The sequence below is a fragment of the Rhinolophus sinicus genome, chromosome 16, assembly GCF_057876585.1.
Source record: "Rhinolophus sinicus isolate RSI-liver-muscle chromosome 16, RSI-T2T, whole genome shotgun sequence".
NCBI lineage: Eukaryota > Metazoa > Chordata > Mammalia > Chiroptera > Rhinolophidae > Rhinolophus > Rhinolophus sinicus.
The window spans coordinates 69,830,346-69,844,641 of record NC_142516.1 but is presented as its reverse complement, the minus strand read 5'-3'; the positions used below and the strand labels follow the sequence as shown (position 1 = coordinate 69,844,641).

Genomic DNA, 14,296 nt, shown 5'->3' with positions numbered 1-14,296 from the left:
CCTCAGAAGAAACCAACTCTACAGGCACTTTGTTCTCAGACTTCCAGCCTCCAGAACTGAGAAAATCAATTTCTGTTGTTTAAGCCCCGCAGTCTGCAGTACTTACTACGGCAGCCCTAGCAAACTATTACATGTGAATGTACCACAATGTATTTCTCCCTTCTAATGTTGATGGACATTCGGGTTAATTTTGGTTTGGGGCTATTATGAATAAAACTGTTCTGAACATTCTTGAAGATGTCTTTTTTAAACACATGAACCCATTTCCTTTGAGCATATACCTCAGAGTAAAATTGCTAGGTCGTAGGGTAGGCGTATGGTTAGCTTTAGTATATACTGTCAGTTATCCAAAGTGGTTGTACCAATTATACTCCAGTAATAAAGCCTAGTATCTATTTTTTTCATATTATGATTAAAGGCACTGATTAACTTACTAATGTTAATTTCCATTTTATGATATAAGTCAATACGACAGTGAAGAGACATCAGTAACTTAGAACTAAAAGTGTGTCTATGCACTAATATTTTATGCTATGTCTTTCATTAAAAAAATAAAAATTAGAGCCGGTTACTCTCCCAAATCTTAGCAACATGATCTGTTTTTCTACTTATTATTATTAATTTTCCACAGATAGCAAACATCCCAAGAAGCTTAAAAATAAGATAATTTGTCTTGTCTGAATATCATTTCCTTTCTTCCAAGAGCATGTAAGATATAAAAAATTATTTTCATTAAGTAATTGTCCTGAATAAAACAAATCTGGGATTTTTTTCCAGTAATCCAAAAAATATTAAGGATTCTGAGGTGATTTACATGGATTCCCAGGGCAGAGATCCAAATCCAAGAGTCTCTATTTATGTTACTGTTGTGATTTACCTTTTTAAAAAAGATTGTGTGGTGGGTATTTATATTCAGTTCATTTATAGAAATTATCTCTCAGTTCTCCAAAAGATTCCTAATCATGTAATGGAGCACGTCAAATTTAAACCTCTTTGGTCAACTTGCTTCCTCATCTGTAATACAAGAGACCAGGAAAGCAAAATGGTCTAGGAGAGATGGTGCAGGGCTTGGAATCAAGAGATCCAAGTTCAAAACTAAGATTTGCTGCTTATCAGATGTACTGCCTTAGACAAGTTAACTAAACCCTATGAACCTGTCTACTGACTACTAAAGTGGAGATAACAACATCTATTACACAAGGTTCTTATAAAGATTAAATAAGATGAAGTATGTGAGGTACTGAGCCCAGGGTCTCTACAAGAATATATATCAGAGAGCTGTTAGGTATATATTATGTTAGGTACATATTTTTGTCTAAATGGATTGATAAGTAACTTCCAAATTTCAAATTCCTTGCTGTATCTATGTGCACCACTCAAGCTTACTTGGATATACCTCCACTTCATTTCTTCTCCTGAAGCCATTCAACCACTTAAATTAATTTGAATTTTGAAATTCTCATTCACAGCAGGAGGAATACTCACAACACTGAATATGTGAATAAAATCACTCATGTTAATTAGAGCATAGCCTGGGCTTTATAATAAGGGAGTAATTCTCAAAATACAGATTCTCCACATCATTCTCTGCAGTAATGAATAGGAAGCCACAATGATGCAACGAGACTTCTTATGAAATATAAACACGACCAGACATGTGGTACCAGACACAATTCCAAGTGTTTTATATACGTAGCAAATCTTCCCAATATCCCTGAGAGGCAGATAAACTAAACTTCACTTACCAATAAAGAAAGACTGAGAGAGGTTAAATTCATTTGCTCAGGGCCGCACACAAAGTTATTAGCTATTAGGGACAAAAATCAAACCCAGAGTTATGTGACTCCAAAAGTCATATACTTAATCATATACTTAATCCCTCTTTACCACTTTCATGTACATATAATTTCTTAGTATCCTGAAAAATATCCAAAAGTCATTTTAGTGGTCAAATGATACTTCCATCTGGAAGCAGCACCCAGTGATACATAAACACAGCACATCAAGGATACAAGCTCTTCATCTGGAAAATGGAGCTTACCTTTAACAGAAATGTTGAAAGGTTCTTCCACCATCCCGGCCACCGTGTTCACACTGCAGACCCAGACTCCTGAGTCAGGAGGCAGGATCCGGTGGATGGTGAAGGTAGCCACTGAGAGACGATCCGTACGGTTAAAGTCTTTTGGCTGGAAAGGTCAGATACAGAATGAATAAATAAATAAAAGCTTCTAGGGAGGCATAAACACAAAGGCCCTTAACCCTGACACCATCTCATTGTTTAATAAGAAGCTTTCGAGGAGAGATTTAAAAGTTCAATGCAATGCTTGTATAATCATTGGCTTATTTCCAAAACCCATTGTAGTAGCGCTGAAAGTTTATATTGGATTGACGCCCTCACGGATCCTGCTGTTGTATTTATGTGTTCAAGAGTGTGGGGTAAATACTTGCAAACAAGGATTAATTCCTTTTCAGCTGCTTCTGGTAACATTTGCTCTTTTGTTGTCTAATACAGAGATGGCTGAGAGAGAGGACAAAATGGCTTCCTAAGTGTTTGATGGGCTGCAGAGTGTGGTGTTGGAGGAAAAGCCAGCGCTCTGAAGACACAGGGACCTGACTTCACATACCAGCTCTGCCACTTTGTCCAACAACTTAGTTACTTAACTTCACCCAGCAAGTTTCCACTTCCGCAAAAAGGGGACAAGTAACGTTAAGTAAGACGTTGGATATGGTATGGTTGGCCCTCACTGGATGGTAATTGTTACTTCCATTAACTCATGGAAAGACCAACAGGATTCTGGAAGCTGTTAGTTGGTTTTTACTACCTAATGGGTGTTTAAGTGGAATCAGGAACATCTAATGTGTGAAAACAGGTAATGGCACATTCTATATATCCTGCCCCCAAGAGGTCACTTGGATCTTCCTTCCCATCAAGCTGATTTTCAGTCATCTTTGAAAGAAATCTATTTTTAAATCTTTAGATAAGAAAATACACCAACTTCCTGAGGATCACTTGTGACACAGAGAAATTTGAGGTGGCTCCTGTCTCTGTTGCATTTGAATTGATGGGAGAGAGAGCGAAGGGAAACGTATTGGAAAAGTAGCTTAGTCCTTTCCAGCAAGGAGGAACTGCTGTGAGAGTGCCCTAACTGTGGTGAACACCAGCAATGAGGACAAAGTGAAGGGGTAGAGGGACCCAAGGAATGCCTTCAGACCTAAGGGATTCCATGGGTCATGGTTTCTGAACTGGAGATGTGGAAGCAGGTCTATCTAGAACCAAATGGATTATGCTGAACTGTCCTCTTCTTTTTGTCAAAGCTAACAAAACCCTTGCCTAGGAAAATGCAACCCCTAAGTGGAATCTATCCTTGGGTGGGTGATTATTACACTGAAAGCATCTAGTGGTGTCAGGAGGACAGATTAAGTACAACTCTTACATGGAGCACTGTCCCATCCGGCTTCACCAGAGTCATTTCTTCATTAGCAGGTAGTGGCCTGCCAGATGCTTTGCAGATCGGGTTAAATTTACCACTGTTTACTTCTATGTGATCTGGCAAATCCTCTATCTTTGGGGTCATCCTTGGCTCGCCTGAATGAAGAAAACAGCACTGTGAAATCTAATTGTTAACACAGCAGCAGTAGTAATAATAAAAATAGCTACCATTTAGCAGGTTATGCATCCAACAAAAGCTTTGCAAATATTATGTTGTTTTATCATCACATAATAAACTTGTGAGGTGGGTGCTATTGTGGTCCTTATTTTATAGATGAGGGGACTGAGTTTCAGAGCCCAGATTCAAGCTGAGATCTTTGTGAATTCAGAGTCCATGCTCTTCACCCTAATGCTGTATTCCCTCAGTGGGAACCTGGATGTACAGTCTCAGTATTAAAATGATGATCAGGGCCACATCTCCCCTGGTCAAACTTTTCAGCCTCTTTCTTGCTTTTTAAGAGAATTTTGACAAAAACAAAAGCAAAAAACCCAAAAACTAGTTCTTCTTCCACTCAGCAAAGAAGCCCATGATATTGCTGACCAACAACATGATTGTCAGTTTTGACATATGAGCTCTATCTCATTAATTGGGAAGTCTGCACATGGCACATAATTAATCACATTCATATTGACATTCAAGAAGTAAAGTGGAATAGAACCCACCCACCCCCAATAAATTTCTAGTCAACAGGCAAATCAAAAATGTTGCTGCTAATATTGAAAGAACAAAAAAAATGCCTCTGGTAGCAACAAAGATATGAAGATTGCTTGCCTAATACCTGCCGAGTAGAGAATGAATAATCCTGAAATGTAACAAGTTTATTCTGAACTGTAGGGTCTTAGAAAGCTTTGGACCACCTATAAGTAAATGTGAGACATGTCTGAAAATAGTCCAACACATTGTTTACTAGGAGATGGAGGTGCTCCAAGAGCTGCTGTCACTTACTTGCTGTTCTGTATCAGTGGTGGGAGAAGGTAGAGTCAAGGTAAACACATCAATATTGACAGTTTATATTGATATTCTATCTCTCAGGCCTAGAATGAAACAGGTAAAGTGTGTGGAACAGGCAGGAAAAAGGTCTAATAACTACAAAGTAAGTCCTTGGTATATCTGTACTATCAGACTATGATTAGAAAACATCGATTTTTTTTAGCTTTAAGTTATTCATGTAGGAATTTTCCAAAGTGCTTTGACACTTTTAAATCATTTCTTTCCTTCACTGTCCCCTTGCATTTTCTGCAGTTGGATGGAGGTAAAGGTGGATGTACATGTGGAGGGTGGAATGGTGTTAGGGAAAGGGGGCTGCTCTCTAGCAGCTTGGGGCCTGGATCTACCGTGTTTCCCCGAAAATAAGACCTAACCGGAAAATAAATCCTAGCATGATTTTTCAGGATTATATCCACTGACATAAGCCCTAATGAATCTTTTGGAGCAAAACTTAATATAAGACCCGGTCTTATTTTTGGGGAAACACAGTAGGTCTGAGATTCTCACACTTTCTGACACCAGCCTTTGAACAGAAAGAAGGAGTAAAACACAAAATTCAAATCCTAAAGCTTGTTAATTGTCCACTCCTTTGGTAGTCCCAAAGCATTTCCTTCCCTTCCTAGACCATCCCAGATTCCTGCTGTGTAGCAAAGTCCCAACGCTGGAGAAAGAAGAGAAAGTGAAAAGCTGACAAGGTAAAGCTTTGGGAAAAAATCCCCACTCTGTGTTTCTTCTGATTTTTAAAACTCACAGAGAAAAGGCTATAAATGACTTACTACTCTGTAGATTTCACTGGATGTGTGTTTCTATAACATTTCTATTTACTTGATTGATAAAGTAATATATGTATTATTTTAAATTTTCAAAAATACATGAAAATAGCCTTCTTTTAACTTTAAAAAGTATTCTGTGGTACGGCTTAGCAAATTTTTTTCTGTAAAAGACTAGATAGTAAATATTTTCAGCTTTGCAAGCTGTAAGTTCTCTGTGGTAACTACTCAACTCTGCCGTTGTAGTGTAAAAGCGCATACATGATATATTATAAATGAATGGCTGTGTTCCAATAAAATTTTCATTATGACAACAGTTAACGGGGCAAAAAAAGGAATGAAGTACTGATATATGCTACAACATAGATAAACCTCAAAAACAGTATGGTAAGTGAAAGAAGCCAGCCACAAAATATCACAGATTGTATGATCCCATTTATAGTATATAAAATGTCAAGAATAAGCAAATTTGTACAGAAAGTAAATTAATAGTTGCCAAGCTCTGGAAGGAGGGAAGGATGGGAGTTACTGCTAACAGGTCCAAAATTTATTTTGGTATGATGGAAATATTCCAAAATTAGATTATGAGAATGGTTGCATAACTCTGTAAATACACCAAAAACCATTCAGTCGTACATTTTAAAGGGATGAACTTCATGGTATAAAAATGATATCTCAATAAAGCTGTTAAAAAAATAGTGGGCCAGATATGGTCTGTAGGTCAGAGTTTGCTGACGGTAATTTGTGAATTAGAATTATTGAACAGATCATTTTGAGTGTAATCTTTTCTATTTTTTTTTAATTTATATCTTTCTTTTAAAAAAAAAATCCTTTCAAATTCCTCCAAAATAGTTTTTCTGTGCTGTACACATTCAGGGAAAAGGCTGGTCTTAGAGAAGAGAGCAGAAGAGGCAGGCAGAACTCTCAGCTGGCCAGTCATCACTTAATGTGTGACAAAGAACACATGGCTTATTCCTATTGGAAAGGGAAACAAAAGCCAGTATGAAGTTCCACAGAAAAAAATCAGAAAGCTGTCCTTTAGGACTTGGAGTATATTCTTCTCAACTTCTGGATGGAAACAAAAGTGGTTTGAGACTCTTGGGCTGTTGGGGCAAGAAGGATACCAGCAAAGCTTGGTCCAGACACGCTGACGATGGCCCTGACTGCAGTATGACCTTGCTTTACCTTCTTTCTCACACTGGAGCCCTTGGCGTCTTGGAGAGCAGAGGCATCCCTGGAACCGATCACACGTCTCCCCATTGGTGCACATACACCTCAGCTTACAGTCTGGCCCATAATAGCCAGGCTGGCATGCTGTAAACAAAGACATAAAAAAAACCAGTGTTAAAACAGGGGAAGAGAGAAAACTCAGGCTGTAGGGGGCTAGTTTAATTTTCTCTCCATTCAATCTCGCTGATTCATTTAAGGTAGCATGTGATTTATCTTCATTATCTGAATTACCAGGAACTTAAAGGGTTGGGGAATTCTGCTTCCAGGAGAGTTGAATAAGCTTTTACAAGGCCAACCTTCTCATAAATAACAACTATATTTTAAAAACAACTACCTGAAAGCACTGAAGAGTTGGGGTGAACCAGGCAGGTTCTAAAGGGAATTTAAATTTGGAAGATGGGAATGGTGTGTCTCCCATTTTTCAACTTTTAGTCTAATTGTTGGGTATAATTGATATCATATGGGGTAACAACAATTGCAAAGATCATCTGCAATCTTACTGACCTGAATAACCAGTCAGGGCAACCACAGCCACTGGAAAACAAGAGGAAAAATCTAGAAAGGGAGAGCCAGAAAGAGGAAGTGCCAAATCTTCGGCTAGCCTCCGAAACATACATGCTAAGTACAGACTCAAAGCACCTCAGCTTAGGGTAAAATAATTGAACTGAGTTTGAGCTGATGCCTAAGAGTCAGAGTTTACAGTTTGAGTTATATCCATTTCATTGTTTGTTAAAACAACAAAACAAAAATCAACATTCCTCAAATAAATATATCATATGCCAGAGTCTCCTCAGTGTCCAAGATACAATCCCAAATTACTCAATGTAAAAAGAAATGGAGAATTATGACTCATCCTCAGGAGAAAAGAAAATCAGCAGAGACCAACCCAGATCAAGAATTTTAAAACAACTATAATAACTATCCTCAGTGAGATAAGGGAAAATATGCTCACAACAAATGAAACAATGAGAAATCTCAGCAGAAAAATAGAAACTATAAAAAATTAACCCAAAGACATCCAAGCACTGAAAACACAGTATCTGAAATAGTAATATCACTGTATGGACTTGGCAACAGAATGGAAACGACAGAAGACAGAGTCAATGAACTTAAAGCTAGATCAATAAATATCCAGTCTGAAGAACACAGACAGGAAAATAGTTAGAAACAAATTATTAGAGTCTCAGACCTAAGGGACAATATCAAAGTGCTAACATACATGAACTGGAGATTCCAGGAAAGAGTCTGGGAGAACTCCTGAATATTTCAGTTCAAAAAATCTTAGTTATTTCTTGAGCCAGGCATGAGCTGGGATGAGATAATAAATGTACCCTTATAAACCTGGACCTACAAACACCATTCACTATAAAGCTAATGAAGATTATGTTTTAGACGCCTCACACGCATGCTCCCCTTCCTGGGCCCTAGCAAAGTATTCACATATGCACTTTTTTAAACATTTGCAGATTATTTTTTTAATATTCTTTTTTTTAAGAGGGATTGACTGGATCTGCTCCTACGTGTAGGCACCTTTTACTTTAAGGTGTACATTTCTGAGGCCAGGTGGGATTCCTCCATTGCTATGGCTCCCTCAATGCTCCCTGGAGGAGGACGGGGTGGGGGGCGGGCAGGGGTTAGATACAGCACTGAGAGGGAACTGAGCGAGGTTTTGCAGGTAGCCGAAGTTACTTGGGTGTAACTCTCCTCTTTGCCCTCTTATTCCAAGCCCCTAACACTGTGCTGCCTCGTGTGGTCATACTAGCTGTGCATGACTATCAAGCACTTAAACTATAATGAGTCTGGATTGAGATTTCAAAGACTGAGTATGATAAAAGAAATGTAAGACATCTCATTTACACTTGTCTTTCTCTTGATTACATGTTGAAATGATTTTTGTTGTTGTTTGATCTATTGGGTTAAAAAAATATTTAAATTATTTCACCTATTTCTTTTACTTTTTTAGTGTGGCTACCAGGAAAATTTAAATTACGTATGTGTCTTGCTTGTATTTTACAGAACTTCTCTGCCCTAGAACATTGTTATCAAGTTGCTGGGGACCCCAACATAGCTCCCAATAGCGCCAGATGTGGAAAAAGCTGACTTTGCAAAGTAGATACTGAAAATCCTTTGAGCTCTGGCTAATGCACCCCCATTAACATTCCTAAGTTAAGATCTGGCATATTTGGCTACAGGTTCATGTTAAGTTACTGTGTGGCAGTAGATGTGAAATGCTTACTAGAAAGTAGATGTGAAACACATACCTTTGCACTTCATCAAATGGGAAAGCATGTTTTAGGAAAGGCAGAGGGAATCTTTAAGTATGTTGAAGCTAGTACTGCAAGAGTAAGGTCCACAGAAGATAAGATCTTGACTTTCTCAATTTTCAAACCCCAAATCCTGTCTGGATCTGACCTAAAGCTCTGATATTTATGACACACCAAAAAAACAAATCTTCAAGGGCTTTCCAATGAGAAGTGTGGTCTGAAAACTAACAGGCAGCACCATGTGGGAACTTGTTGGAAACGCAGAACCTCAGGCCCCGGTCCAGACCTATGAAATCAGAATCCGTGTTTTAACAAGATCCCCAGGTGATGTATATGAGAAGCTCTTTGTATGAGGTCCAGAGTCTTAATGTGAAAGCATAATTAACTTTGGATAAAAACATCTGTGATTCAAAACCCTGTAGCTCGCACAGCAACAGACAGTTGACTGAGGAGCCCAGGTATCTCCTGCTCTACGACTTCCAGCAAACCAGACCTCCTTGGTATGACTGCTAGAACGTTTTCTGTTCAGGGTGGGATTGGTGCATACCTTCATTGCACTGCAGACCCTCCCAGCCTGTGGCACAGGAACATCCATAGGGGTCTGGGAGACAGAACACGTAGGACTTGCATCCCTCCGGTCCACTGCACCTTTCCTTACAAGTTCTGCCAAATGTGTGCAGTTCACAAGCTTTTGGGGGGAGAAAAAGATGCTTCAGAGTCAAATATGCAACCCCTTGAAATGTGTGATTCTTCTTTTAAAGGATCTGTCCTAGACCAGTGAACATGGACAATAATACAATCTCAGCTGTGGCATAGGCAGGGTGAACATACCCTTAGGGCCCATTTTACAGACAATGAAACTGCCCCACAGAGAGGCCATCAGAGCCACGAACCACAGTGATGCAGGTTGTGTGCTGCACAAACTTCGGGGGTAACATTCACATCATAGACTTTGGAGATTTGCATATTTATTGCACTTTTCCAGTGGCTGACAATAAAAAGCCTTTTAGGAAAGGGCACCTTTTTCTAATTCACACAAAGGTACCATATGCCTAGCAGAAGCCATTTATCTTCCATCCCCAACTCTGTCCAGATACAAAATTCTAGATCCAAGGATGAATTTTTAATTCTACCACTGACTCATCAAATACTCTTGACTTACCCTTTTCACATGTTCTCCCCATAAACCCAGGCGGGCAAATGCATTCTCCAGTATCTTCATGGCAGACACCATTGTTCATACAAGTAGTACAGACACCGTTACACTCAGGTCCCCACTTCTGAGCTTCACATCCTTTTGTTAAGAAAACAGTACGTGGTGAATAGAGTGAATAGAGCACTTTGGCTCAACAAACCTGCTACACATCAGTCATTTTAGTGGACATTGGTGAATGAAGTTAAATAAAATGCAATCCCTCCACTCTAAAAAAGCTAATAGTTGAATGTGGGAAACAGACATGTACACAGGAAGTAATGGTAGAAACAAAGACAAGCAGCATGTAATCCTGTCTTGGGGATGGAAGAGGGCATAGAGAAAGTCTTCCCAGAGGAGGTGCGATAGGAGATGAATCAGCAGGGCCACCTACGGAGCAAAAGAGACAGGGCTGCAGATGATGTTCCAGGCAAAGAGGAGACTGAGAGGAGAGCAGGACATGCTGGGGAAGCTGGGGGAGCTGCAAGTGTGCTCAGAGCCCAGAGCAGTGGTTTTCAAAGTGTGATCCTTAACCCGGTACATCTCTATTACCTGGGAATCTGTTAGAATGTAAGCCTCAGACTCCCCACCCATGACCTGCTGAATGAGAAACTCTGGAGGTGACCTAGCAACCCGTGCTTAGCAAGTCCCCCAGGAGATTGTGATACATGCCGAAATTTGAGAACCTCTGGTCTGAGTATGTGGAGAAGGAATATGGCTACAAAGGGAAGCAGGAGCTAGTAGCGCCCACCTAATTTTCCAGGTAGAAAGCAGTGAAAGAAGATATACAAAATGGAAAGCACAGGATGGGAAAATGCTTCTAGATTCATGTGTCCTCACTACTTCTCTCCAGCACTCGGTGATTTTAGATTGTTAATTAGGCCCAAGGATACCTTGTGATATAAAGTAAACCCAGGAAGGTTGGAGTGACCCTTTGTGGTCAGGAATTTTATTTAATTTCTCTTCTGAAAGGAGCGAGTGTCTTTGTCCTGGATGTTAGTTTCACCACGGTAAGCTTGGACGTCTGCCTGGACGTCTGCCGACAGCTGATGTAATTTCTTTGGCAAGAACTCCTAGTTATCAGTATTTTCTCGAAAATAATCAGGAAGACTGTCAGCACAGACCCTTCCGTATGGGCTTCCACTTTTAATGCTACAAAATGTCTAGAAGCTAATATTTACATGCCTTAATATATAACGGGAAAAATGCTTCTGCACAATTAGTGATTTGTAGAGAGCCCAACCACAGGTTATTTGCACAGGTTGAAGATGAATAACGATAGCAGACACGGGAGATGAAAATGGGCTTCCTGTTACATTAAACTGTATCCCTAGCCCTGTACCTAGGTGTAAACCTGTCCCGGCTTCACACCTAATCCTGGAGAGGAAGAAAGAATAAAGCTTGAGGGAATAATTGGGGATGATGAAGTCAGGCAAAGAGTTTGTTGATAAGTAACAAGTATGCAATTAGGCTTTGTTATTTTCTTTAAAAGCCTTGTGGTCTTGTATTTTAGGAAACCATATATTTATGGCACACAGAGAGAAATCTTGTAAATGCAATGCTTGTGAGGAATCTTTTGTCAGGGAGATGATTTATACTGAAAAGAAATCCTACAAATATAGCCATTGTGATTTTCAACACACAGCCTTTATGCACTGACTACTCCTTCGCTTCAGTTCTTCCTGGAAAGATGCCCTACAGTTGTGAGAAATGGACAGGCGCCTGTTCCTCATTTCTTACTAAACATGAAAGAGTCATACTGGGGAAAGATGCTTTTAAATTGGATGATTGTGCTGCAACTCAAGTTTCTTAGAACAAGCTAAGATATTAGCTGTTGTTAAATACTCCTAAGAGCAAAAGAGAATGAACATGTGCTCCTAGCAATCTGAAAAAGAGATGGCTTAAAGATCAAAATGTGTTTGAAGTCTTTTGCTTTGCCTTAAAAGTTCGGATGAACTTTATTTATTTATTTATTTATTTATTTATTTATTTATTTATTTAAATTTTTATTAAATTTATTGGGGTGACGTTGATTAGTAAAATTATATAGGTTTCAAGTGCACAATTCTGTAATACATCTATATATTGCATTGTGTGCTCACCACCCAGAGTCAGTTCTCCTTCCCTCACCGTATATTTGATCCATTTTACTCTCACATACCACCCCCTTTACCCTCTGGTAACCACTAAACTGTTTTTTTTGTGTCTATGAGTTTTTGTTTCTTTGTCTTGTTCATTTGTTGCTTTCAGTAAATTCTAGTCTATGCCAAGTCATCTTTGTTTTGACATTTGTAAAAAAGCTTTAAACTGTTTAATGTATATCAACATCTGATGTCTCTGATATTGCTGGAAAATCTGTGCATTTACCCCAGATTCTGAGTATCCTAGTACATAGTATCCTGCTATAGCACATTAATGAGAAACCATTTAAATGAAATGAATGCAAATTCTTTCTTTGCCATTCAGAATCTCCATAAGTGTAGTGGAATAAAATGAGACTTCACCTGCCCTAACTAGATGAACAACATTTTTCATATTTCTATTGTCATATTGCAATATCTGTTTATGTATGTACCCACTCTGATCGGGAATTATCCAAGGAATAGTGACTCATCTTATTATCCTTGTATTTTCGACACCAATACAATGCGTGACATAGAGCTATAATCAACATATATTTGCTGAATGAATGAATATAAAGCAAAGCAAAGTAAATATTCTTCATGACTTAGAGACCCCGGTCATTAGAGGAATGACAAAGTGTCCCAAGTACATAGACCTGAAGCTTTTTTGCTTTCTACAGATCAGTTTCTTGTAAAAACTACTGGTGATGGTTACTCCCCACTTTGATAGTTACAATGGGGTGGAGCGTTTTCACTAGTTCTAAGTCTTGCATTTTTCAAACCTGAAAATAGAAATCACATTTGACAGTTAAATGATCTGGGAAGTGTGGGATCCACAGCAGACTTAATGTTTAACCAGATCGATCCAACTCATCCCCTGTAGGACACCTATCGGGGGGACTGCCCAGCTCACTGTGATCCCCCTTTTTATGGGAATGATGGTGCTGTTCAAGTGTGAGGTCCCCGTGCCTGCACTGTAGGTATATGGCTCCACCCTTATCTATAACTCATGGTCTAGGCAAATATACAGCTGACATATTTTAGGCCAATTTTATTCTTTATCCTGGGAATTCAAAACTTGGAAGTAAAATAAATACCATTGCAGTTAAGAGAGGGTAATGGTAGATAGCACCCTAGAGAGAAAGTCCACGCTTCCCCACCAGTGCAGAACCCCAATTCTTCCCTGGAGTCTATCTTTCCTGAAAACTTGCTTGTCAGCTTTTCTATCAATTTCCTAAGAGTTCTTAGTATATTTCCAGCCAATCCTTGATTTTTGCTCAAGTAGCCAGAGTCCATTTGTTACTTGCAACGAAAAATCCTAACAAAGCCATCACAGGTGGTGGCCTGTCAGTCACTTACTGCGGACTATGAGCCTGGTGAAGGCCGAGGTGAAGAGGTTCCCTCCTATGTACCTGGCCGAGTACACGCCAGCATCCTGAGGCTGTGCATGAGGCAGATGCACTTCTAAAATGTCAGGTACTTCATGCCGGGGCACCGAGTGGATAAAAGAACCTGGGCAGGGAGAAGAGTGGAGAATCATGGGTCACACTCCAACACTCCGGTTTTCTAGTCTGGCCCCACCACTTGGTCAGCTTTCCCAGATCTGATACAGAAAATGTGCTCTAGCATACTGAATGTGGGAGAAGAATGAAAAGGCTGAGCTACTCAAGGCTCTCCCAACAGTGGAGAAACATATGGTGATAGAGCAGATAGTCTATTAGTCTATGGGACACACCACCAAACACACAAAGATGGGGAGAGGCTCAAGTGCTCATCTTCTGCAGGGACAGATGAACAGGCAAAGCCAGGTGGGGAAATGCTAGGTAACCCTGCCGACTAATCAATTAACCAGAAGACACCTATAATCACTATTCCAATCTGCAAGTCCTACCCATCCACAGAACTCAGAACAGTTCCCATCAATATTTCAGCTGGATCAGGGAACTGCCATCAAGTGGTGCCAAACCACAGTCAGACCGAGACAGACTTGGATTTCACATTTGGACCTCTAGTTGGCTTCCCAGGCTCACCCTGCTCATTTCTTAACTTTGTAATCAAACATTTTATATGGCAGAATTTGGGACCCCATTTATCACATCATGATGGGGTTTTATTGTACATTCATAATTCAGACTGTACATGCATAAATGTACAATGCACATATATTCATATATGTGTAATGAATCTCCACTTTAATTAAGTAAACGAACACATTGCCTAAGCCAGCTTCTATCATAGA

The 14,296-nt window shown here is 39.5% G+C and overlaps 1 protein-coding gene across 2 annotated transcripts in view; it reads right to left on the bottom strand.

Annotated features, from left to right (window-relative positions):
• Window positions 1–14,296, bottom strand: part of TEK (TEK receptor tyrosine kinase) — a 98,196-nt gene that overhangs the window by 32,211 nt on the left and 51,689 nt on the right. For both annotated transcript variants that reach the window (XM_019736283.3, XM_019736284.3), the window contains exons 4-9: window positions 13,417–13,569; window positions 9,905–10,036; window positions 9,290–9,430; window positions 6,434–6,562; window positions 3,435–3,586; window positions 2,042–2,186 (exon numbers count right to left, since the gene is read on the bottom strand). In XM_019736283.3, the coding sequence (XP_019591842.3) occupies window positions 2,042–2,186; window positions 3,435–3,586; window positions 6,434–6,562; window positions 9,290–9,430; window positions 9,905–10,036; window positions 13,417–13,569 (852 nt within the window). The remainder of the gene's footprint in view (window positions 1–2,041; window positions 2,187–3,434; window positions 3,587–6,433; window positions 6,563–9,289; window positions 9,431–9,904; window positions 10,037–13,416; window positions 13,570–14,296) is intronic.